The 27,344-nt window shown below is 46.0% G+C and overlaps 1 protein-coding gene across 1 annotated transcript; it reads right to left on the bottom strand.

The window, feature by feature from the left end:
- Positions 1-228: 228 nt before the first annotated feature.
- LOC136587968 (proline-rich protein 29-like) lies at positions 229-12,899 on the bottom strand. Its single transcript, XM_066586823.1, has 6 exons — positions 12,645-12,899; positions 5,067-5,157; positions 4,599-4,714; positions 3,097-3,296; positions 461-531; positions 229-367 (listed from the first exon to the last, which is right to left on the bottom strand). The coding sequence occupies exons 1-6, from the start codon at positions 12,711-12,713 to the stop codon at positions 336-338; spliced, it is 579 nt and encodes a 192-aa protein (XP_066442920.1). The 5' UTR covers positions 12,714-12,899; the 3' UTR covers positions 229-335.
- Between the last annotated feature and the right edge of the window lie 14,445 nt (positions 12,900-27,344).

Below are 27,344 nucleotides of genomic sequence, written 5' to 3'. Positions count from 1 at the left end.
CCTCCGATAGCCTCTTATAGGCCGAGGGGGGAACCACTTTTAGGACCTCTGGTGTCAAGACTGTTCATCTAATCACCACAACTCCTTTACAGATCTGCCTGAGATGGAACTGCAGACCGAGTTTTTCAACAAAACAACAACTTCTTCTAGCGGTTTGATATTTTTGGACAAGGAGTATATATACAGATTACACATATACCATATAAGTGTAATAAATACAATATCACATAGAATGGATTAATTTAATTGTACAAAAATAAAATTGTAAAGACTTTATATACAGGATATAGACACTGAATGTATATATGTATTTCAGAGGTCTTTCTCCGGATACATCACATTCTTGCTTCAGTCAGGTCATAATACTCTGAAAGAACAGGGCACAGATATATCAGATAAGTGTATGGCCGTATGGTATAAAATATCCTTCATTTACTCTGATATAATAGATCTAATGTACCTGTAGCCGGAGGGATGTCAGCTCCTACCGTACTTGTGGCACTCATAGGTGGAGGTGGCGGCACTGGCCGTCTGTAAGGACATATTGTAACTTAGTACATGACCAGATCTTATATTCTACTGAGATTCTCTATATTGCATTAGTTTTAAAAAAGGTATAGGTGGGGTGATCTATCTATCCATTTATCTATTCATGCCATGGCCAGCCTTAGCTACATACAACCCATAGCGTCATCATCGGGCATTGGTCACCAACTTGTAGGCGGGAGCACCAGGCTGATATAGGGAATGATCGCCTCCCTTTGGTCCCTCTGGGCAGATGATCTTCTTCCTCTGTGCGGCAGCGTCTTGTGGAGCTACATGAATCCTCCTCCTCCTGGCTCTGCCTCCTCTGCACTGAGGTTCTGAGGTGTTGCTGTCAGCTTTTCAACACCCCCACAACACAATCATTTATTTCCACTACTGTATATATATTATTAGCTTGGTTCTAGGGCTAGATTTATATAGTGAGCTTGGTTCTGCTATGTATTATGGTTGGTTCCGTTGCTGTGTTATGTTATAAGCTTGGTCTCGGTGCTGTGTTTAGGTATTGGGCTTGGTTCTGATGTATTTGTGTTATGAGCTTGGTTTTGTTGCTGTGTTTATTTTATGAGTTTGGTTCTGGTGCTGTATTCATGTATTGAGCTTGGTTCTGGTGCTGCATTTATGCTATGAACTTGGTTCTCTACAGTAGTTATTCACTGAGTTGTTCTGGTGTGGGTATTCTGCTATTTGGTGCTGGTGCTGGTTCTGGTGCTGTATTTAGGTACTTAGTTTGGCTCTGATATTGTATCTATGTACTGAGGGTCGTTCTGGTCCTGTTTGTATGTACTATGTTTGGTTTTGGTGTTGTATTTATGTTATGAGTTTGCTTCTGGTGCTGTATTTATGTTACGAGCTTGATTCTGGTACTATAATTATGTTGTGAGATTAGTTTTGGTGCTGTATTTATGTTATTAGCTTGATTCTGGTGCTGCATTCATGTACTGAACTTGGTTCTAGTTTTGTGGTTATGTTATGAGCTTGGTTCTGGTGCTGTATTCACGTACTGAGCTTGGTTCTAGTGCTGTATTTATGTTATTAGCTTGATTCTGGTGCTGCATTCATGTACTGAACTTGGTTCTAGTTTTGTGGTTATGTTATGAGCTTGGTTCTGGTGCTGTATTCACGTACTGAGCTTGGTTCTAGTGCTGTATTTATGTTATTAAGTTGGCTCTGGTACAGTATTTATTCACTGAGCTGTTCTGGTGTGCGTATAGTGCTATATTGGTGCTTTCTGCACAAGCAGAATACAGGCATTTTTTCTAAGGCTACCTGCATTATTATTTGCATCACATACTAGCTATTAAAATGAATGGTTAACCCTGTAATTCATGGACAGACTTGGTTCACCAGAGTAGGAGCTGCTTGTACTTGGCTGCTCTCTCCTCTGACCCATAGAGGAAGGTCCTAAGCAGGGACTCCCCTTTATGAAGTTCATATACCCTAAGGGACCCAGTTCAGTCTGCACAATCCTTTTCTGATCATGCTGTATGAACGCCTCCTACATGTAAGGTCAGGCTGGGTTACCATACAAATTATGGCTTCTCAAGTCAGCCCAGGTCCTCGCTGTACGGACCCTAAAACCCATCTGGTGGGCCTGAGTCACCACAGTCTAACATGGAGCCCATCAAGCAAAAGTATAACTTGAAGCTTCTGGGCCCCATAATCTGTAACATGGTCCCTCACCTGCCATGCACCATTTATAATACAGCAGTGCCTTGACATACGAGTTTAATCCGTTCCGTGATGGAGCTCTTAAGCCCAAAAACTTGTATGTCAAAGCACTTTTCCCCATTGAAATGAGGTGAAACGCCATTAATCAATTTATTTCAATGGGGAAACTAACTACAAGTAAAACAAAAATCAATACTCATCTACCGCCAGCGTTCCGCTATGGTCTGTGGCTGTGATTGGTTATCCCAGCACCGGCTTGCATTGGCTGACACGGCGTTGAGTTAACCAATCAGAACATTAGCTTGCTGGAGGTGGGGCATTCAAGCCCCATATCCAGAAAGCAGTGCTCTGTCGCAGCAGCCTGTAGCAGCGCCGCAGACCATCGCAAGGATGACACGACGGCGATAGAGGAGTATTAGACCTCCCCTAAGCCTCAGCTTGCGAGTTTTTTGACTTGCAAGCAGGCTCATATCCTAAGTTTTTGCTCGTAAATCAGAGCAAAAATTGGGGAGAGAGCTTGCTCACAAGTAAAAAAAAAAAATCGCAAGCTGAGGCGCTCACATCCCTAGGGACCACTGTACTGTAATGGTTTCTTCTTATATGGCAGAGGGGCTGCTGGGTCCTCTAAGGCACGAAGGTTTATGTGGACTACTACTTCTGTCCCCTGCCCAGACATGCCACTACCATTCAGATGTGACATTTGGCTATGAGGAGTGCTATATGCTGCCTGATAAGCTGGTGATGACCTTGTGTTTATATACATCAGCCAGTCTCTACAAGTAGAGCTGCAGTGTAAAGTATAGAGGACTGTTACAAACATATTCAGATCTAAATAATAACTGACAGGCCTTCATATCATTCACAAGCAAACTAGCATCTCACAGGTCTACGCTGCGTAAGGCTGTAGTCGGCTGTGCGTCTTGATTGAGGTGTCTGACAGTTGGCTCACGATGAGGCACAGGCGCCATAGGAGGTAGGGTGGGATACGTTGGGTATGTCGGGTAGCTGGCTGGGTAAGACTCGTAATGATGGTGGTAGACCATCGGTTCATCGTCTTCAATTTCTACTGGCATGATACTTGGCTGTAAGAAAGAGAGAAGAGACTAAGTAACTGACATTTCCCCCTAAGGTGTTTTTCCAGGACTGTAATATTGATTGTCTATCTTTAAGAGAGAGCGTCGATATCTGATCAGTGGGAGGTCCGACTCCTGACACCCCGCCAATCAGCTAAACCTAGAGACCATGACACTGTAGTGAGCACTTCCTCACTTAGCACAGTGATATAAATTTAGTTGTGGCTGCGCCTGGTAGTGCCACTCAGATCCAATCACCAAAACAGTGTAGCACCTTCGTAATTACTTTTCATGCCGCTGGGGAGTCATTGTGTATATACATTACTTATCCTGTACTGATCCTGAGTTACATCCTGTATTATACTCCAGAGCTGCACTCACTATTCTGCTGGTGGAGTCACTGTGTATATACATTACTTATCCTGTACTGATCCTGAGTTACATCCTGTATTATACTCCAGAGCTGCACTCACTATTCTGCTGGTGGAGTCACTGTGTACATATATTACTTATCCTGTACTAATCCTGAGCTGCATCATGCATTATACTCCAGAGCTGCACTCACTATTCTGCTGGTGGAGTCACTGTGTACATATATTACTTATCCTGTACTGATCCTGAGTTACATCTTGTATTATACCCCAGAGCTGCACTCACTATTCTGCTGGTGGAGTCACTGTGTACATATATGAATTATCCTGTACTGATCCTGAGTTACATCCTGTATTATACTCCAGAGCTGCACTCATTATTCTGCTTGTGGAGTCACTGTGTAGATACATTACTTATCCTGTACTAATCCTGAGCTACATCATGTATTATACTCCAGAGCTGCACTCACTATTCTGCTAGTGGAGTCACTGTGTACATATATTACTTATCCTGTACTAATCCTGAGCTATATCATGTATTATACTCCAGAGCTGCACTCACTATTCTGCTGGTGGAGTCACTGTGTACATATATGAATTATCCTGTACTGATCCTGAGTTACATCCTGTATTATACTCCAGAGCTGCACTCATTATTCTGCTTGTGGAGTCACTGTGTACATACATTACTTATCCTGTACTAATCCTGAGCTACATCATGTATTATACTCCAGAGCTGCACTCACTATTCTGCTAGTGGAGTCACTGTGTACATATATTACTTATCCTGTACCAATCCTGAGCTATATCATGTATTATACTCCAGAGCTGCACTCACTATTCTGGTTCTTGCAGTTGTCCACCAACTTTCTCAAACATCATAAAGGCAAATGTGTCTGATTTATGCAATAACACATCGTCTGCTCCAGTTAACACATACCATAGGGGCAGGTGGTGTAGAATAATATCCAAAGTTGGAAAGGGCCGACATTGTCATGTTGTTCATTATAACCTGATGCATTTGGGCATTCTGGATCATCATCAGTTCTATTAAATCTGCGAGTAAAAGATACACAAGTTTGAAAACAAAATAGAAGATGGAACATTCTAGGGAAACATTATCAACTTCAGGAACCATGGGGTCTGTGTAGGAGCTTGACAAGGTCTGGCTGTTCTTATCTCTGTTCCTCAGGGGCGTGTATTTGTCCAGGGGCTCCACCTCTTCAATGCTCTGCAAGGGTAGGAACAAAACGGAGAACAGATCTGCCAATCACAAGGGATCAAAATGGCGCAGGTGGACAAGTATTAGATTTTTCTGCATGTGTAGTCATGTAACAAGGTGTATTAGGAGAAGTCAATAACCTTCAACATTGTATGGGATATCAAGAGGAGTTAGAGGCTATATTACCTTCTTTAGCTCGACCATATCGGATCGGATGAGACAAAGGAGGGGTGAAATCTGTCTGAAGTTGTTGGATGATAGTTGGCTGTTGAGAAACCTGGGGAATAGAAGCAAAGATACAGTCTGAATCTTACCCTTAGTGTCCATCATTATTGTGTGTTCATTACATTGCTAATAATAATGCAAAAGACTGCAGGTCCTGTGATCTGATGCTCATGTTACACCCAATTGTTCAGAAACAGCAGTGAGCGTATTCTCCACAAGTTCACGCTAGTTTACGGCCTTATAATTTCCAAGGAAATGCTTTACAACCATACAAAACTATGACTGTGTGGATAGCCAAAGCGGGAACTTTTTGGTGGCAAGGTCTTGGCGGGAACACCCTGCGATGAAGGAAGTAGACGGCAGCTGGGTGCTATTTTGAGTAGACATGTTGTAACTCAAGTGGGGCTCTGCAACAAAGTCCATTAACTGCATATGGTCCAACAAGATTAGCACACTCTCTCTCGGCGTAATACTTGGTTGTGACTGCCACTGGAGAGGAAACTTCTTGTGAAATTGTAGACATGGTGGGCAAATTTGACACAGAGGTTTTCTTTCAGTCCGGACTTGCCAGAATTATTTTCTTGAGTACCTCTGCGGTAATGCAGGTAGACAGATGCGGCGCAAAGGAGTTGATCCTGTTCGTGACGCCAAAAGAAGAGGTCCTGTGGTTCCCCAGCGGCCGCCAAGACACGAGGCCCACACTGAGGAGCTGGGAGGGTAGAGTTGGCACTTGTCACAATGACTCTTACCAGGCTCCTTCCCAGAGGGATGCACACAACCTCGGCCCAAGTACTGCTAGGCCTCTTCCAGGCAATGCTGGGACACTGATTACCTGTAAACGTGTGGTGGGCTGTAGACTTGTCACACATGACACCACTTCTCCTCACACACTGGTATGATTCTTGGCGGAGAAATAAAGGAAGTCCACACACACAATTAACTTTAGGACCTCAGTCCATGGAAACGGACAGGGGCTGGAAAAACTTTACTTGAAGCTTGAGAGTATACAGATTATTACACACCAGTGCAGGCAGGACAATAGACTTGAGGTCAGGGAGGAGACACAAGATGACACCGTTCCTACAGTTTATGTTGTCTGTAAGATACCGCTCCTGGAAATGGAACTCCCCAGTGGAGGGGGGGGGGGGGGGGGAGGATCACTCCACAGAATTTGGATCTCTGCACGGCGGACTCTTCTCTCCACTCAGCTCTCACGCTCAGATGAAGGTTCCTGGGATAGGGACATCAGGATACCTTTCCTCAGCCTCCATTCTCTTCACCACATGAGGGTTGAAAGTACCCTTGATATGTATGACATTTATGGAGGGGCCAGAAATATAGACTTCGGGCCACTACACAGGCACCATGAGAAAATAATTTTTTTTGCTCCCCTTTGTAATCATTTACAATTCACGCCATTTCGCTTGTTTTCTGGGTCCTTTGGTAGTGTTTACACATAAAGATAAGTGTACGATTGTTTGCTCAGCCGGGCATGTATATATGTGAAGAAACAACTGTTGGAACTGTGCAAGAATGGGAATTGGCTTTTGAAAGAATCTTTGTTTAGGTGGGCATGAGGTTCTGGGGCTAGTGCAGATGACATTTACAAGCCAAAGTTGTGGTACTACAAGCTCCTGTCTTTCACTAGGGACTAGGAGGCCTCATGAGCCTAAGAAAGAGTAGTGAACAAGAAGTTGGAAGAAGTAGCATCGGAGCCCAGCTACATGGCAACAGCAGCAGCTAGCCCACCAACGTTGGTCAGCGTAAGTACATGACTAGTCATACCTCAAAGAGTACACTGTTATTATCTTTCCCATTAGTGAGTTATGTGCCAACCAGTGTGGGTTTTTTTTTTACATATTTCAACAGACACGACTCATTTACAAGTAGGAATCATTACCCAAGAGGAGATCAGCACACCCATCCATCCACACCCCAATCACCCAAGACCATCTCCATACACCACCCGATCCTGTGAGAGAGCGAGAAAAGCAGAGAAGCCAAATAGTGAGCTGTTAGAAACGGCCAGGCTGCTTCTCAGAGACCGATCAGATGAGTTTGAGCATACCAAACAGAACAAAACATGCAATTTGAGATGCATGTCAGATCACCATAGGTTATACCACGAGAGGGTATTAGCGGACCTGAACATGGAAGCCCTGCTTGGCCATCTGGACGAAGGAAGATTTCTTGCAAATAGAAACCGGACTGCACAAGCTGGCTACACCATGGACCGCATGCATGGGTATGGCTTCGAGGACCCAACGACTGCCCCTCTATTTACAACTCCCATGCGACCTTCCACTATGTATCCACCACTTGCTCCCTGTGATTGTTCCCAGGAAGAGAAACCATGCAATCTTGTAGATATAATACATGATGTTATTGCAAACTTTCGAACCTATGCAGGGTTCTTCTACTGGCTTAAGACCCCTGCGTAGGTTTGAAAGCTCGCATTAACATCATGTATTTCGTTAGCCATTAACACCTTGAGTGGCACGCCCGGAAGTTCCGGGAACAGCTCCACTGCCGATAGTGATATAGCCCGGAAGATTTCCGGGCTATGTATCACTATGGGAGCTGCAGAGCACAATGCCACAAGCTGTGACAGTGTGCGCTGCCTGCACTGTCCCACAGAGAACAAAGCAAGGGCTTTGAACAACAGATGAAGATATTGCCAATCTGCCGGCAATCTCCTGCTTCTAAGTCTCTTGCTTTGTTTACAGGTTGCCATAGAGACCATCGGCTTGTCAGAAGCAAGCTGATGGTCTCTGTGGCAGGGAGAGCAGGTGCTTGGCTGTCAGAGAACAGCTAGGTACCAGCTCTTACAGCAGAGATCAGAGAAAACCTCCGATCTCTGCTGTGTTAACCCTTTACATGCTGCAGTCTATGTGACTGCAGCATGTAAAGGGCTGTCACTGCAGCATGTAAAGGGCTGTCACCATCGGACCCCCGGAATGTGATCAGGGGGTCCTGATGGGTCCCTGTGGAAGTCCCCTAAAGGGACAAAAAAAAAACAAAAATAAAAAAAAAACAAAAGTAAAAAAATTATAAAAAAAAAATTATAAAAACACTTGTCTCCCTTTACTTTGTAAAAAATCAAAAATAAAATCACACATGTGGTATCCATGCGTCGTAATGACCCAGAGAAGGAAGTTAATACATTATTTAACCCCTTAATGACATAGCCCCTTTTTTTCTTTTTTCCCCATTTTTTTCCCCTCCCCCCTGTTTAAAAAATCACAACTTGTCCCGCAAAAAACAAGCCCTCATATGGCCATGTCAATGGAAAAATGAAAAAGTTATGGCTCTTGAGACGCAACTGCAAAATTAGTTGAAATTTAATGATTAGACCATTTTAAAAAACCTGCCCTGGTGGGCACGGCAGGGTGGTAGGAAACCCGCCACTCAAGGGGTTAAAAGGTGTGTATATAATATCGTGCAGATGAAAATGAGGATTTGCACCCCAAAATGGATACCCTTTGTTTGTCCTGTGTTCAGAAACATATCTGTTGTGGCCCCAATCTTATGTCCGTATGCACAACGGGGCCCAAAATGAAAGGAGCAGCCAATGGCTTTCTGAACAGACATTTTGCTTGAAGTGGATTTAGGCCCCATTGCACACTTGTAGAGCCCTTGAGCTGCCAAAACGATAGATAACCCTTCAAATGACCCCATTTTGAAAACTGGACCCCTTAACGCATTCATTTAGGGGTGTACTGCATATTTTCACACAGTTTTTGAGTGAATCTAAGCAAAGCAGAAGGAAAAAAATATGATTTTTCACTTTTATGGCAATTGTGTCATTTTAAAAACACTCCAGAATGGATCCCCTGTTTGTCCCGTGTGTTTAGAAACATACCCATTGTGGCTCCAATCAGCTTACTGGACACATGGCTAGGCTTATAATGGAGGGAACACCCTTTGTCTTTCAGGGCAAAACTGAATAAATTCCAGGCCCCATTGCTCACTTGTTGAGCCATCAAGCTGTCAAAACGATAGAATGCCTCCCAATAGATCCCATTTTGAAATCTAGATCCCTCAGCACATTTATCTAGGTGTGTACTGAGCATCCCGACGCCACCGTTTTTGGCAACATTTTTTATAAAGCATGTGAAAAACAAATAGCTGGGGAGACGCTCCCCAAATTTTATAGCACTAGTTCTTCGGTGTTCAGCCATACTCCCATTGTAGCCCCGATCGGTTTACTGAACTCATGGCCCCATTGCTCACTTGTGTAGAAGAAAAATGACTCCCTAAAAAGAACCCCTTCCCCCTCCTTTTTGGCATTCCCTAAATCTTAGATAAAAGTAATAATGTAAACTGTGTGGTATGTCTGAAGACAGGGTAATTACAGGGTGGGCACATTGGGCAATAAAACCGGGTATTCCTCCTTCTCCCATGCTTTCTGCAAACCTGACACTTTTTTGGGGGGTATTTCTTGACCTCAGCGGCGGGGATGGGGTGTAAAAAGTGGCGCTCTGTGAGGCTTCGTAATCTTGCTGAGGTGCGGCGGTCTCACACAGAAGGCGCTCAACAAGCTGCTCCTGGGACTGCAGGAAGGCGAGCGTTCCCGCGGCTTATTGTACATTACGTATTAGAGGTAGCGATCTAAATAATGCCGGGTTTACATAGCCGTATGTGGAATCCGCTTGCAGGGGCCTGCAACGTCATCAGCTGTGAGCCCATCCGTGGCCCTGCGTACGGCCGCGTAATTTACTGCGCATAACTGCGTACTCACACAGACGGTCAAGCGCAGTACACCGTTGTTTGTTTGCATTTCCCGTGCCGTCGCTTAGCGATAACGCGGGTACCCGCAGCCCGTACACAATGTAATTGCGTATGTGCTGCGGGTATATCCGCAACCATAGAGCACAATATCTGCTGTAAAATAGCACATGCTGCGTTCTGTTTTCTGCGAGTGGGTTATGTAATTCCGACCTGCTGTAAGTGGAATCGTGGAATCCAATGCATTTGATTGATTACCGCAGATCAAACGCATGGAGAATCTGCAATTCCTATCCAGTTGTGTGGGACCGGCCTAGTAGATTGCTACTTTTTTTATACCATTTGCTCAACAGTTCAACAAGGCCTCGGCTCACTGCTCCAGGCTCTCGGCTACCTTTGCTATCCAGGAACAAGATGATTTTAAAGTTCCCGGGTCCTCCGGCCTTCTCCACATGCACCCAACATTTTTGCCATCTGGCGTGCATGCAGGAACAAACCACCGCAGGACATCACAGACGCTGAAGGGGAGTCATTTCAGCTCTCCTCACAGATCCGATCCGTGAGGGAAGATGAGACTTTAACTTTTTAAACTTTTTCTTAACTTTACATGATCGCTGTTATCCAACGCCTGTATAAGGAAGACCGAAGTAAAAATAGTTGGCAAGTTAGTCTTACATCTTTAAGGCTGGCTTCACATGGCCATAAAGGGCTCCGCCGCGGAATTCTGCGACAGAGCCAATCATGGCGCCTACCCCAAGAGACCCCAATACTTACCTCCGGATCCGGCGTCCTACGTCCCGCAGGACGCTTCGGCGCACATGCGCAATAGAGCGCGTGACGCGCCGGCCGCGTCATATGACACACCCACAGCGTCACATGACGCGACGACCGCGTCGTATGACGCGGCTGGCGGTAGACGGGGAAGCGGTTTCACGCTTTCTTCCGCTGTGCTACAGCGGAAGATAGCGTGACGGAGGCTTCCATTGACTGCAATGGAAGCCGTCCGCACGTACACCCGCGGCAAATAGAGCATGCCGCGGGTGAGGACGGGTGATTTTACGGTGCGGAATTCCGCACCGTAAGCATTGTGCTATTAGGTTCAATAGAACCCAATAGCTGCGGGCAACGCAGCGGATTTCCGCCGCGTATTACGCGGCTGAAATCCATCCATGGGAAGGAGCCCTAAAGGTTCTATATAGAACATTGGCATCGGCTCCCATCTACGCATTTGGTGGTCCTGTCTTGCAGGCTTTTCGGAGAAAGTTTACCCACCTTATCCCCTCACGGGAACCTCCCTGCGATTAGACCCATACATACTTCTATTATGCAACAAACCCAAAAATATACTCAACGTTCTCTTTAGGCTTATACAATTTATCAATATGGCGGCTCGTACTCACTTTGCTCAAAAGTGGCGAAAAACGCATCTACCTTCCAACCGACTCATTGACCGAATTAACAGCATACTTCTAAATGAAAAATGGATGGCCGTTCGCCAGGACACGATAGTCCAATTCGAATCTGTTTGGGAACCCTGGATCACCCATGTCAATATACCTAATCTTCAACATCGCCTCCGTCTTTAGCCCCTCCAAAATACAATATGTGGGGTAGAATCAGAAGATACTAGAGATCACTCCCACAAACAACTTCACTGGTCAATTAATCTCAAAGCTCTACATCAAGAGGGAGAGACAAGGGAAATAAAGAAATACATATAAAATAAATAAATAAAAAGTTTCCAATACTTCAACATCTTCTAAGGCCGGCTTCACACGGCCGTGATGGGCTCCGCCGTAGAATTCCGCGGCGGAGCCCGTCACGGCGCCTCCCCAAAGACCCCAATACTTACCTGTGGATCCGGCGTCCTACTTCCCGCAAGACGCTTTGGCGCGCATGCGCAATAGAGCACATGACGCACCGCAGCGTCATGCAACGTGCCAGCCGCCTCATGACACGCCCACAGCGTCACATGACGCGGCTGGCGGTAGGCGGGGAAGCGGTTTCACGCTATCTTCCGCTGTGCTACAGCAGAAAATAGCGTGACGGATGGCTTCCATTGACTGCAGTGGAAGCCGTCCGTGCGTACACCCGCGGCAAATAGAGCATGCCGCGGGTGAGGACGGGAGATTTTATGGTGCGGAATTCCACGGTGGAATTCCGCACCGTAAGCATTGTGCTATTAGGTTTAATAGAACCTAATAGCTGCGGGCAACGCAGCGGATTTCCGCTGCGTATTACGTGGTGGAAATCCGTCCGTGGGAAGGGGCCCTAATATGCCGACAAAGTGATTACATTGTATCGTACTGTTCCCTCCGTTCCCCCTCCCCCTCTTCCCCTGTAGTATGTTGGTTTGCATTGATATATATGTGTTTAGACGATTGATATCATCGATGCTATGAAGTCCTGTTTTATACCAAATCTTTATCCCCCTCCGTGGGGTCTATGTGGCAGGAATGTTGCCAAAGTTTAGAAATAACTTTCAAAAAGACCCTTGAGACATCTTATCTCAGAGCGCTGGCTATAATAGGGCCGCATTCACACGAACGTATTTCAGCAGCGGTTTTTGCACACAAGATTTGCATGCGCAAGACGCAGTGAATAAAACGCATTGCTTTCAGTGGATTCGTTCACATAAGCATTTCGTTTGCACGATACAATGCACGGCGCGTTCTATTTTCTTCTACATTTGCGCACAAAGATTCATTTCAATGAATGGGAGCATGGTTGCATTTTTTGCGCAGAATTTGCACGCGCAAGTACGAAAAAAATCGCACAAACCAACATTTTTATACAGGCATGTCAACTTACCGCAGGAGGGATGATCTGGATCCCGGGGCTGGGATGGTATGGGGTCTCCGCAGGCCAGAGCTGAAACATAGTGACCACAGGGACAACCCACGGAGGCGCAGGGCTAGGAGTGGGGAGCCTGAGCTGTGTTGTATCAGGGAAAGCCAGAGCCTACTGGGAGAGGCCGGAGCTCTGCTGGTGGTTACTGGGAGACCATGTACACAAATGCAGGCAGCCCTGTGTACTCGGCTCACACTGCACACATCACCGCACACCCTGACTACTCCTCTGCTCTTCACTTCCTGCAACAGTCTGTTCACATGGCTCCTGATTCTAGAAAATTAGTGTTGTCTGAAGTATTATAAAGCCTGCCTCTCATATATCTATGCATGCTACACATTATATATACATCTATCTAATATCTATTTTATCTTCCTGCCCGTTTCTGTTCATTATCTGTCTGTCCAGCTAATAGCTATCGAACTAATATCGGTCTATCTATTTATCTATCCATCTATCCATCCAGGGGTGTAGCTAAAGGCTCATGGGCCCGGGAGCAAATGTTTTTCTTGGTGCCCCCCCCCCAAACGTCTTTTTATCTATCTACGGTATTTATCTATCTGCCTATGTCCGTCCATTCGTCTGGCTATCTATTTATCAGGTAACGCCTTTATATAAGAAAACTAGTATGACAGGTTTAGTGGATCTATTAAAGCCGCTCTACTCCCCATTGTATCAGTCTTGCCTAACTGGTTAACAGAAAACTTTCAATTATCTAGAGAAGTTTCTACTGGACCAGCAGTGCCATCTAGTGGTAGATCTGTAGAATTTCATAACTCTCTGTTGCTTCATTCTGCAACTTCCACTTAAAGGGGTTGTCCCGCGAAACAAAGTTGGGGTATACACTTCTGTATGGCCATATTAATGCACTTTGTAATGTACATTGTGCATTAATTATGAGCCATACAGAAGTTATCAGAAGTTATTCACTTACCTGCTCCGTTGCTGGCGTCCCCGTCTCCATGGTGCCGTCTAATTTTCAGCGTCTAATCGCCCGATTAGACGCGCTTGCGCAGTCCGGTCTTCTCCGTGTTGAATGGGGCCGCTCGTGCTGGAGAGCTGCTCCTCGTAGCTCCGCCCCGTCACGTGTGCCGATTCCAGCCAATCAGGAGGCTGGAATTGGCAATGGACTGCACAGAAGACCTGCGGTCCACCGAGGGTGAAGATCCCGGCGGCCATCTTCGCAAGGTAAGTAAGAAGTCACCGGAGCGCGGGGATTCAGGTAAGTACTATCCGTTTTTTTTTTTCAACACATGCATCGGGTTTGTCTCGCGCCGAACGGGGGGGTTATTGAAAAAAAAACAAACTGTTTCGGCGCGGGACAACCCCTTTAAGTGTCTATCAGATCGGTGGGGGTCTGAGGTATTAGTGTATCTTGACGCGACCAGAAGCTAGGGGTGTGACGGGAGGAAGGCCCCTGTCACACCCCCAGCTTCTGATAGGGTCAAGGTAGCAAGGTTCTATTAGCACAGTGTACAGCATAACGCGCAGGGTTTAATATATTCGGCTTACATTATGAAGAAATGTGACCCTCACCCTCCGCTGCCACCCTCACCTCTTGTTGCCCGCAGCGTGGACTGTCCGGTCCATTTACCCCGCTCCCCCGCTCACAGCTGCTGGCCTGAGCGCTTCTGAGCCTAAGCCGTGACTCTCATCCCCCCCCAAAAGATGCTGCCCTCACCGCCGCCGGGACTCCCCAGCTGACAAATGCTGCCCTCACTGGCGTTGGGACTCCCCAGCTGACAGATGCCACCGTGAGCGCCACCGGGACTGTGATATGTTTGCCAGCCGCTTCCCCTGCTGACGCATGCCAGCGTCAGCGGTTATGCTTCGCCGCATCGGGGGGAGCAGACCTTACACTCTCTCTCCCCCGGCCCTGTCGCCTCCCTGCATCGGCCGGCACCACGGAGTGCTGCATGTTTTTGCCAGGTACTTTTAGTGGCCTTGCATGACCTTGTTTCCAGGCTGCTCTTCAGCTAATCAGGAACAGGGGGCGTCAACCCCCTGTCAATCTTGATGCCACCAGGACTTCCTGGTGGCGTCAAGATACACTAATACCGGGGTCTGATTCCTAGCACTCCCACCGATCAGTGGTTTGATGGGGCTACGGGGCCCGGTTAAAAACTGCAGCCTCTTCTCGGGCCTGTGACATCACATTCATTGCTCAAGTAGCCTAGTCCCATTCAACTGCTATAACATACTGAGCCTGGTATGCAGTGTTCCATGGCGCCCACCCGAACGCTGCGGCCCCTTCAAACAGCTGATTGATAGTGCTGGCTGGTCTCCTCTGATCTCATACTGATAACCAAGCCTGAGTAGAGCTCATTAATATCCAAGTCCTGGAAAACCCTTTTAAGGATACGTTCACACTGCAGAATTTTCTGCCTGAATTGTGCCTCTAAAAACGGAGTCAAAATCTGCAGTTTTTTGCTGCAATTTTTGGCACAGTTTTGCATACAGATTTCGCCCTGTCAATGAGCAAACTGTACATTTGGAATTACAACGCGTTTCTGCGTCTAGAGACATATTGAAATTCCGCATTTGGATTTTGCTCATTGCCAGAGTTGGTTGTTTGCTAAAAACTCCGGCAAAAAGATGTGGCCTTTGACCGGGCTATTAGAGGCAGAATTCAAGTGAATGGACCCTAAGGGCGAGCACCCACTGGCGTTTGCGTTTTCCGCGATTTTTCCGCGCGCTTTTCGCGGCGTTTTCGCGGCTTTTCCATTAATTTCCATGGAGAAAAATAAGGACACATATGCAACTGACAGTTCCTATGTTAAAAACGCAAACGCAACGCAAAAAAAACGCCAGTGGACAGGAACACATGTTATCTCTATGCCTGTGCAGGAAAAACGCAAAACGCAAAACGCAGGTAAAAAAACGCCAGCGGGTGCTCGCCCTAGGCAGGAGTCACACGGTCGTCTTTCTGCATATGCATAGAATAGAGCCTAGTGATTTCAATGGGTTTGTTCACATGCGCTTATTTTACCTGTGCATTTTGGTTGGGAATTGTCTGGGAATACCGCAATATATGTAAGATTTGTTATTACGTCAATATCGGGTCTAATAAGTAGAGATGAGCGAGTATACTCGCTTAGGCCTCATGTCCACGGGGAAAATCAGATCCGCTGCAGATTCTACATGTAGAATCTGCAGCGGGTCCCTCCTGCCCCGCGGACATGAGCGCTGAAAATACGAATAAATAAGAATTTACCTATCTGTAGCGGGCGGGGACGCTCTGCTCTTCCTCACGGCCGGATCTTCTTTTTCGGCCGGCAGATGAATTCCTGACGCCGGCGGCACGTCGCCGGCACGTCGTCGACGTGCCGCGCGCATGCGCCGGGCACATCCGCCGAGCCGAAGCAAGGGAGATGCGGCCGTGAGGAAGAGAAGAGCTTCCCGGCCCGCTGCGGGTGAGTAAATGCTTTTAATTCCTATTTTAGGTCTCCCGCGGATCCGGACGGCTTCCATAGGCTTCAATAGAAGCCCGCGGGAGCCGTCCCCGCGGGAGACCCGCACGAAAATGGAGCATGGTCCAGATTTTTTCATGCTCCATTTTTTTTAAAATCCCTTTTATTGACGATCCGCGGGTATTTATGTACCCGCGGGTGGTCAATGCATCCCTATGGGATGCGGATCCGCGTGCAGGTAATCCGCTGCGGATCCTAAATCATATTTTCCCCGTGGACATGAGCCCTAAGGCACATTACTCGAGCGAGTAGTGCCTTAGCCGAGTATCTCCCCGCTCGTCTCTAAAGATTCGGGGGCGGCAAGGGTGACAGGTGAGTTGCGTCGGGGAGCGGGGGGGGGGGGGGGAGAGGGGAAGAGGGGGAGAGAGAGAGATCTCCCCTCTATTCCTCCCCGCTCTCCCCCGCCGCTCCCCAACCCCTGCCGTCCCCCGAATCTTTAGAGATGAGCAGGGAGATACTCGGCTAAGGCACTACTCGCTCATCTCTACTAATAAGGGGGATCCTTTAGAATAAGTATAATCCTCCAGCTAGAGATCTGGTGGAAATTTCCACTCTCCGGTCACAGGACATCTTGGACTTAAACTTTAACACAATTCTTGTAACTATTACGGCTTCTAATGAGACACCTTCTGGCGCAATAAGTGTCTTTGAACTCATTAAAATGCAAAGTATCTCTTCGGATGTAAGACATTGTATCATTACCGTACTTGACCTCTGAGGTCTTAAGTCACGGGGACCTTACAAGGAAGACGGCAGCTTCATCACTGCATAACTCTCCACTTTCACTAGACCATGTCCTGCCTGTACAATGCCAGCTATGCAAATGAAGTGACTGCCATACACCTCATACTCTGACAGCAGCATGCCCTTATATACAGTGATAGCCACAGGACACCCAAATATATGAGGGGGGGGATGATAAATCTTTGGCTTTGACCACAAAAAAATTGATATAGAACAATGAAATTTAAAGTTATTCTACATAGTCTCTCGGATACCAATCCACGTCTGACTGTGGTGTTACTTCTTCACCGAGCCAGATAGAATTCCTTTGTTTGGTGGTCAAACCAGGCATCAGACCATACAGTTGCCCCAGAAATGGAGACAAATTTAGTTCCCTTCAGGGGTTTCTTCAAATTAGAAAACGGTTAATAGTCTGAGGGGGCCAGATCAGGTGAACAATAAATACGATCCAGCTCCTTGAAGCCCAGGTCAGCCCGCTTGCTCTGAATGATGGCCGCTGTGTGGGACGAGGCGTTGGCATGCAGGAACATGACACCTTGGGTCACCTTTCCATGCTTTTTTGACTTCATTGCCTCCTTCAATTTATCCAGGGTTGTTGTGTATTACACAGCCGTGATAGTAGAGCCCTTTGAAAGGTACAACCCCAATTCCAATAAAGTTGGTCTGCTGTGTAAAATGTAAAGAAAAAAATAATGTAATGATTTGGAAATCTCATCTAACCATATTTGATCGACAATAGAATATAGATCACATATCAGAGGGGGAAAGGGAGACATTTTTCCATTTCATTTTAAAAAACGTACTCTTTTAGAAATTGATGGCAGCAACACATCTCACAAAAGTGGGTCAGGGCGATGTCTACCATTGTGTAGCATCTCTTCTTCTTACAGCAGTCTGTAAACGTCTTGGAAGTGAGTTGACCAATTTTGGAAGAGGAATGTTGCCCAGGGGCGTAACTATAGAGGATACAGGGGATGCGGTTGCCCCCAGGCCCAGGAGCCTTAGGGGGCCATAAGGCCTCTCTTATCCATATAAGGAGCCATTATAGTTGGGGGCCCTGTTACAAGTTTTGCATCAGGGCCCGGAGCTTCAAGTTACGCCTCTGGTGCTGCCCCATTCTTGTCTGATGTAGGATTGCTGCTGCTCAACAGTTCTGGGATGTTCTTTGCCGGATTTTTCGTTTCATAATGCGCCAAATGTTTTCTATTGGTGGATGGTCTGGACTGCAGGCGGCCGGTTCACCCCGGACTCTTCTTCTGTGAAGCAATGTTATTGTGATGGATGCAGTATGTGGTTTAGCATTGTCTTACTGAAATATGTAAGGCCTTTCCTGAAGGAGATGTTGTTGGGAACATATGCTGTTCTACAACCTCTATATGCTGCTCAGTATTGATAATGCCTTTCAAGATGTGTAAGCTGCCCATGCGATAGGCACTAATGCAACCTCATACTATGAGAGATGCAGGCTGTTGAACTGTGTGCTGATAACAAGCTGGATGGTTCCTCTCCTCTTGAGTCCACAGGACAGGATGTCTGTGGTTTCCAAAAATAATTTCGAATTTTGATACATCTGCCCACAGAACTGTTTTCCATTTTTCCTCAGTTCATTTTAAATGAGCTTTGGCCCAGAGAAGACGCCAGCGTTTCTGGATTGTGTTGATATATAGCTTGATATATGGGCCTTGTGTGGTGCAGAGTGTTAAGGCAGCAGATTGCAGTCCTAAGCTCTCTTTCACAACCTGAAGCTTGCAAGTTCAATCCCCACATGGTTCAGGTAGCTGGCTCAAGGTTGACACATCCTTCCCAGGTCGGTAAAATGAGTACCTAGCTTGGTGGGGTAATAAATAATAAAAATTACCTGAAAGTGCTGTGGAATAGGTTGGTGCTATACAAATAACACGTCCCCTTTCCTTCTTCTTTGCATAATACAGTTTTAACTTGCATTTGTGGATAACACGTCAAATTGTGTTCACATACAATGATTTCTGGAAGTATTTCTGAGCCCATGCAGTGATTTGCATTACAGAATCATGTCTGTTTCTACTTCAGTGCCACCTGAGGACCCGAAGACATCGTCATCCAATGTGGACCGTCGGCCTTACCCCTTGTATTTCTCCAGATGTATTTCTCCAGATTCCCTAAAACATTTGATAATATTATGAACTGCAGACGGTGGTATATTCAAGGTCTTTGTAATTTTATGCTGAGGAACATTTTTTAGGCGCAGTTTTTCACAGATTGGTAAACCTCTGACCATCGAAGCTTCTGAAGAGTCTCTATCATGCTATTTTTTAATATACAGCCATGTGACTTAGTAGAAAATTGTTCCTCCTTTTTTTTTAATTAGTACCACTTAAGGCCCATTTACAGAGAGTGATGATCGCTCAAAGATCGCTCAAACGACAGTTTGAGTGACAGCTTTGAGCGATCATTTTGCATAAACTTTTAAGTAGCTACTCAGCTACTTAAGAGCAATTAAGTGTGCAAATGAAGTCTTTAGCTGAAAGCAGTTAATAGCCCGAGGGCTCTTATCTGCATTCAGTTCTCTTGTTCTCCAGTAGGAAACAATGCTGTCAGCATTCCCCATGGAGAACTGCTGATAATGCTGAATGACGATTTTTAGGTTGGACTGAATTTACGATCAGCTAGCAGTACACGAAAAGTGCATGATGGGTGCTCATTTAGACGCAGCAATTATCACTAAAATGATCACTTTTTAGCAATTTTTTTTAGCAATCATTGCTCCGTGTAAATGAGCTTTAACTTTTCCAGTCTTTTGTTAACCATGTCCCAACTTTTGTGAGATATATTGCTGCCAACAATTTCTAAATGAGTTAATTTTTAAAAAATGAACTGGAAAAATGTCCTTTCCCCTTCTGATATGTGTGTCTATGTTCTACTGTGAATAAGGTATGGTTAGATGAGAGTTCCAAATCTTTGTATTCTTTTTTACTTTACATTTATTTACATTTTACACAGCGTCCCAACTTTTTTGGAATTAAGGTTATAGTCTACAAGCAATATCCCATCTTTATCCCAGAAACAGACGGTATCACGAAAATAAGACTCTGTGCCCCTTTTGGGGCAAAAATGTATATAAGACAGGGTCTGATTTTCAGGGAAACATGGTAACTACCTTACCCAAGTTGTGCAAGAGCCAACTAGAGGGAGGGCCATTCTGGACTTATTATTAACCAACAGACCGAACAGAATCACGGGGGTGCAGGTTAAAGGGCACTTGGGAAATAGTGACCACAATATAATTAATTTCCAGTTGTCATTCAGCAGAGGGTGGTAATAAATGGTTCGTACTCTGATTGGGCCACCGTTGCTAGCAGGGTGCCACAGGGGGCAGTATTGGTCCCCATTCTGTTCAATATATTTATCAACGACCTGATAGAGGGGCTGCACAGCAAAATATCAATATTTGCAGATGATACAAAATTATACAATATAATCAATGCAACGGCGGACAATATATGGCTACAAACGGACCTAGATAAGCTGGGGGCTTGGGCAGAGAAATGGCAAATGAAGTTCAATGTTGATAAATGTAAGGTTATGCACATGGGCAGGAGAAATGGATGTCATCAATATACACTAAATGGGGTACTGCTAGCGAAAAGTGACATGGAAAAAGACCTGGGGGTACTAGTGGACTGTAGACTCAACTGAAGTTAATTAATGCCAGTCAGCTGCTGTGAAAGCAAATAAAGTCTTGAGGGTGTATTAACCCCTTGAGTGGCACGCCCGGAAATTTTCCGGGACGAGCTCCACTGCTCATAGCGACATAGCCCGGAAGATTTCCGGGCTATGTATCACTATGGGAGCTGCAGAGCACAATGCCACAAGCTGTGACAGTGTGCTCTGCCTGCACAGTCCCACAGAGAACAAAGCAAGGGCTTTGAAAAACCAGCAGAAGATATTGCCGATCTGCCGGCAATCTCCTGCTTTGTTTACAGGTTGCCATAGAGACCATCGGCTTGTCAGAAGCAAGCCGATGGTCTCTGTGGCAGGGAGAGCTTGGTGCTTGGCTGTGAAAGGACAGCTCTTACAGCAGAGATCAGAGAAAACCTCCGATCTCTGCTGTGTTAACCCTTTACATGCTGCAGTCTATGTGACTGCAGCATGTAAAGGGCTGTCACTGCAGCATGTAAAGGGCTGTCACCATCGGACACCCGGAATGTGATCAGGGGGTCCTGATGGGTCCCTGTGGAAGTCCCCTAAAGGGACAAAAAAATAAAAAATAAATAAAAATAAAAAAAAATAAAAAAAGTTAAAAAATTATTTAAAAAATTATAAAAACATTTGTCTCCCTTTACTTTGTAAAAAATCTAAAATACAATCACACATGTGGTATCCGTGTGCGTCGTAACGACCCAGAGAAGGAAGTTAATACATTATTTAACCCCTTAATGACATGGCCCCTTTTTTTCTTTTTTCCCCATTTCTTTTTTTCCTCCCCCCTGTTTAAAAAAATCACAACTTGTCCCACAAAAAACAAGCCCTCACTTGGCCTGGTCAGTGGAAAAATGAAAAAGTTATGGCTCTTGAGACGCAACTGCAAAATTAGTTGAAATTCAATGATTAGACCATTTTAAAAAAACCTGCCCTGGTGGGCACGACAGGGTCGTAGGAAACCCGCCACTCAAGGGGTTAAAAGAGGTATAGGGGCGAGGGCCGAGAACATTATCCTCCCACTATATAAAGCACTTGTCAGGCCTCACATGGAATACTGCGCACAGTTCTGGACACCAATGCTCAGGAAAGACATTGCAGTGCTGGAAGGGGTTCAAAGAAGGGCAACTAAACTAATACATGGAATGACGGGACTGGAATACCCAGAGAGGCATCAAAATTGGGATTATTCACCCTGGAAAAAAGACAGCTAAGGGGCGACCAAATAACCATGTATAAATACATGAGAGGACAATACAAGGATCTCTCCCATGATCTGTTTATACCCAAGAGAGCCGGCCAAATTCTGCTCACAAAGTATTATACAGATTGAAGTTTCAAGTGATAGAATTTTCATTGATGTGAAAAGAAATGAAGATTGCAAAGCCAAGAATTTATCACCACCCGCTCGCAGTGCTGCCACATCCTCTCCCATATACAGTACGGCCGCATGCCCTCCCATATTTAGTACAGCCGCATCCCCTCCCATATATAGTGCAGCCACATCCCCTCCTATATACTGTGCGGCCGCATGCCCTCCTATATACTGTGCGGCCGCATGCCCTCCTATATACTGTGCGGCCGCATGCCCTCCTATATACTGTGCGGCTGCATGCCCTCCCATATTTAGTACGGCCGCATCTCCTCCCATATATAGTGCAGCCACATCCCCTCCTATATACTGTGCGGCCGCATGCCCTCCTATATACTGTGCGGCCGCATGCCCTCCTATATACTGTGCGGCCGCATGCCCTCCTATATACTGTGCGGCTGCATGCCCTCCCATATTTAGTACGGCCGCATCTCCTCCCATATATAGTGCGGTCACATCCCCTTCCATATATAGTGCGGCCACATCCCCTTCCATATACAGTGCGGTCATATCCCCTTCCATATATAGTGTGGCCACATCCCCTTCCATATATAGTGTGGCCACATCCCCTTCCATATACAGTGCGGTCATATCCCCTTCCATATATAGTGTGGCCACATCCCCTTCCATATATAGTGTGGTCATATCCCCTTCCATATATAGTGTGGCCACATCCCCTTCCATATACAGTGCGGTCATATCCCCTTCCATATATAGTGTGGCCACATCCCCTTCCATATACAGTGCGGTCATATCCCCTTCCATATATAGTGTGGCCACATCCCCTTCCATATATAGTGTGGCCACATCCCCTTCCATATACAGTGCGGTCATATCCCCTTCCATATATAGTGTGGCCACATCCCCTTCCATATATAGTGTGGCCACATCCCCTTCCATATACAGTGCGGTCATATCCCCTTCCATATATAGTGTGGCCACATCCCCTTCCATATACAGTGCGGTCATATCCCCTTCCATATATAGTGTGGTCACATCCCCTTCCATATATAGTGCGGTCATATCCCCTTCCATATACAGTGCAGCCGCATGCCCTCCCACGTACAGTGGAGCCACATGGCGTTCCTTATTCATATGCCCTAATATATATAGTGCAGCCAATGTTCCCATTCACTGACGGCAAGCAGAGATATTAAATAACTAAACTGCTACACAAAGTATATCAGAAACCTAATAAAATAACACGGATTGACGGCAATAAAAGTGTAAAATTTAGGAACATTTTAGTTTACGATTAACTTGACAATCTTGTGATAGTTTAGGTTAAATATTGCTGGCGGCTGTCATGTCGTATCTTGTGCAGGGGAAGCGTGGAGCCGGGTAATAATAAACCCGCTCTGCATACATTCATTTCTGTATATTAATCAGTCTACGAAAATCTGGAAATTCAACTAAAACAAGTATATTGTGCGGAATTGTCAGCACTTGTATGAGGAGCTTAGACGTCAGGAGATAGAGTTTTTCTTAGAAGTTGCTTCTGAACTCTGCCCCTCCAGTGACTCTGCAGAGAATTCATGTCACATGTGGGCTCACTGGAGCAAATTTACTTAGACCGGCGCTTTATACTAACTGAAGAGTGCCCTGGTGTGATGAGCACCAAATGTATTATCAGGTGCACGCCAATCCATGTGCCACACTGAAATCCATGCCAGCTATGGGCTGTTTTAGATTTCTTCTATGACCTAAGCCCATTTATGCTGTAAATGATAGTAAATCTGATGGGCCAACCAGGCCATGCCCCCTTTTGCTAAGCCTTACCCAATTGTAGAAATGTCGTGAGCTTGGCGCAAAATGGACCCAAAAAAGTTGCACAAGTGGGATGTGGATAAAAATTTGCAACTTTTCATGCCAGCAAACTGGTGCATTGAGGTTGTTAAACTTTCCCCAGTGCTGGGCAATAGGGTAAGTTCATAGTATAGAACAGGTTACCAGAAGGGCAGCTTGAAGTTGTGTAGTGGCCCAGTACATGCTTTCCTAGCTCCCTCCATAATGTCATACATGTCATGTCTTCTGTAGATGCACTGTGCAAAACTGTCTTGTCATTCTGTTATGTGTATTGCACAGCTGCAACAAGTAATGGGTTAATTTCTGCAAAGTGTGAACTGACTGTCTGTAAATGTATCAATTTATGTCCTGTCACATGGTATGAGTGAGGCTATAAATGTGAGTGACTGAGAGTGGGAAAGAAGTTCCATCTTGGCTTCCATCACAGAGTTGCATCACGGAGGGTAAAGCATAGAGGCATATGAGGGCACCTTCAGCCCTTATGTATTAAAGATGGAACAGGAGGAGAGATTTCGAGAGCGTAAGGATCAGTATGATCAGTAAGTGAGCCCCAGAGAGTGAGAGAGAGCGTGAGCTAGTCCTAAGGTTTTCCTACACAAGGCCCAGTGCAGAGGTACTCTTCTTCTCTAAATTGTTCACGCCCAAGGGTCCTGAAGTCGGGGTCTGCTAGGTGGAGGTACGCATCTTCAATTGTCACACAAACAGGCGTCCTGAAGTCTAGGACCACTGGGTGGAGGTACGCATCTTCAATTGTCACACACAGGCATCCTGAAGTCTGGGACCGCTGGGTGGAGGTACGCATCTACAAGTCTGTCTGTATATATCTATAACGCTACCTGCACTTCAAACACTGTCTAATTTTGCCTTGTATTGTTGGAGTGTTTATTCAAGTAAAGTTATTCCAGGCCCTGACTGTTCCCAGAGACCTGAGGTACTATACTACTGTCTGTGGCTCATTTATTTCTCAGCCGATGTTCATGCCGGTGGGTACTGGAACGGTGGTATCACCCGTGACAACCGCAATCCTTGTTCTACCATCTATTGAGCATCCCTATGCTAGGGGTGTCCAGAAGAGGCCCTGCGCTGCCCTGGCCTTGGCTGCATGTGTCCCTCCGGGAGGGAGCATGGTGAGTACCACCATGACAAGCCAGCATCTTGCCCTCCCAGCTCCTCAGCATATGCCATGTGTCTGGGGTGAACACTACGTGACTCTGCAGTTGCTGAGCCCCAATACCAAATCTATAACATGCCCCCCCACCCCTGCATATCAAGTGCTATTTAAAGGGACGCTCCAGCAAAAGCACATTTTTCTATCCCTTTCCTCACCCCGCTCGATTGCCTGTTACACTCTTGAGGTCACCTCTATGTACTCCAGCCACTTTCCTACAGTGCAGCCCCCTGTCTGATGCTTATCAGGTACCATCTTGAGTTTCAAACTTAAAGTTTCACATCAATCCCATGATACATTAGCACAGCTAACTGTGGTTATACCATTTCTGCCTGCTGGGGAAAAGTTTGTTTATCATTACCTTCTATGTTCAGCTAAATAAGCTACCGCCCATAGGTATACAGTCATAATAGAGGAGATCACAGCTCTTTCTTCTAACAGTGTAACAGGAGCTGAGTGATCATTATCAGTAACTATGACAGAAATGCCTGTGCCCCCTTGTATTCTGTGGTAGATCCATGTAATAGCATCAGACTAAGAAACTGACTTCATTTAAAGGGGTTTTGTCATAAAAAAAAATTCTATACTTACCTATTCCGCCCCCATCAGTCTTCTTACCACATCTTCTTCTGGTTCCTGCAGTCCCCCAGGTCACCTCACCTCCAGCCAGCAGGATCCTCTTCTTCCTATGACAAAGCGTACATTTGTGGCATTCCCCATCCTGCAGATCAGTGTACCCAGTCACTAGTGACATAGCGTTCACTGCCTAGCAGGAAATGCCAAATCCTTGGCAGCCCGCTTTAGAGCGCAGGTGTGGGGTCTCGCCGCTAGTGTTCATATAGTATGTATAGCGGTGAGACATCACGCATGCACACTAAAGCAGACTGCTGAGGATTCGACATTCCCTGCTAGGCAGTGATCGCTACGTCACTAGTGACGAGGTACACTGACCTGCAGGAAGGCGAATGCCGCAAATGTATGCTTTGTCACAGGAAGAAGAGGATCCGGCCTACTGGAGGTGAGGTGACCCGGGGGACTGCAGGAAACAGAAGACGATTGGTGAGGTGAAGATCAGGTAAGAAGACTGACGGGAGAGGAATAGATTAGTATAGATTTTTTTTTATATGACAGAACACCTTTAAAGGGGTTGTCCCGCGCCGAAACGGGTTTTTTTTTTCAACCCCCGCCCCCCCCCCCCATTCGGCGCGAGACAACCCCGATGCAGGGGTTAAAAAAGAACACCGCACAGCGCTTACCTGAATCCCCGCGCTCCGGTGACTTCTTACTTACCTGCTGAAGATGGCCGCCGGGATCTTCTCCCTCGGTGGACCGCAGGGCTTCTGTGCGGTCCATTACCGATTCCAGCCTCCTGATTGGCTGGAATCGGCACGTGACGGGGCGGAGCTACCAGGAGCCGGTCTCCGGCACGAGCGGCCCCATTGAGGAAACAAGAAGACCCGGACTGCGCAAGAGCATCTAATCCGGCGATTAGACGCTGAAAATTAGACGGCTCCATGGAAACGAGGACGCTAGCAACGGAGCAGGTAAGTGAATAACTTCTGTATGGCTCATAATTAATGCACAATGTACATTACAAAGTGCATTAATATGGCCATACAGAAGTGTATAGACCCACTTGCTTTCGCAGGACAACCCCTTTAAGAACATATAGACTTAAACATAGCTGAACTGGTCAGAATTGAGAGAAATAACCAAGGTAACACCAGCTTAATTATATATACATGGGGGATAGCTACATAATGAATGAATTTTAAAAAATCACAGGAGTGGTCCTTTAAAGTAACAACTTCTCCCTTACTTTTGGGGTTCCTGAGGGTTTGGTCTTCGGTCCTGTCCTCTTTTCCATCTACACACAGCTCCTATTGGACAAACCATCAGCAGATTTGGCTTTCAGTACCATCTCTACACTGATGACATTCAATTATACACCTCTTCCCGTAACATCACACCCTCGCTGCTACGAAACGCCAGCGATTGTCTGTCTCTAACACCATGTCATCTCTCCATCTAAAACTGAAACTCCCCCAAAACTGAAGTTGGGTTTCCTCCACTTCTAACTGAGCTAATCTCAATATCTCCATCTCAGCCTGTGATATCATCATAGGTCTTCGGCAGCAATATTTGACTCTGACCTTTCCTTCACTCCCTATATTCAGTCATTTGTTTACTCATGTCACCTGCACCTCAAAAACATCTTCAGAATCCACCCATTCTACACTGTGGAGATCTTAAAAAAAAACTCTTATTTTTGCCTTGATCCTTTGATTACTGCAACTCGTTACTGATTGGAGAGGAGAGAGTTTAGGGAAAACCAATCTATCCTGAATGCAGCAGTCCAGCCACTACGCTGATGTCTCTGGCTGGTACCAGTCACTACACTGATGCCTCCGCCCTGTATCAGC

Source organism: Eleutherodactylus coqui, chromosome 13, assembly GCF_035609145.1.
Source record: "Eleutherodactylus coqui strain aEleCoq1 chromosome 13, aEleCoq1.hap1, whole genome shotgun sequence".
NCBI lineage: Eukaryota > Metazoa > Chordata > Amphibia > Anura > Eleutherodactylidae > Eleutherodactylus > Eleutherodactylus coqui.
This window is presented reverse-complemented; position numbering and strand designations above follow the sequence as displayed.

Bases quoted from the DNA above. Each gene is read 5' to 3' on its own strand.
- LOC136587968 (XM_066586823.1), bottom strand. From the start codon at position 12,713: ATGTTTCAGCTCTGGCCTGCGGAGACCCCATACCATCCCAGCCCCGGG. The intron at 4,715-5,066 runs GTAATATAGCCT...TTTTACTCGCAG, and splicing joins ATATGGTCGAGCTAAAGAAG to ATTTAATAGAACTGATGATG. The intron at 532-3,096 runs GTGAGATGCTAG...ATGTCCTTACAG, and splicing joins GCCTTACGCAGCGTAGACCT to ACGGCCAGTGCCGCCACCTC.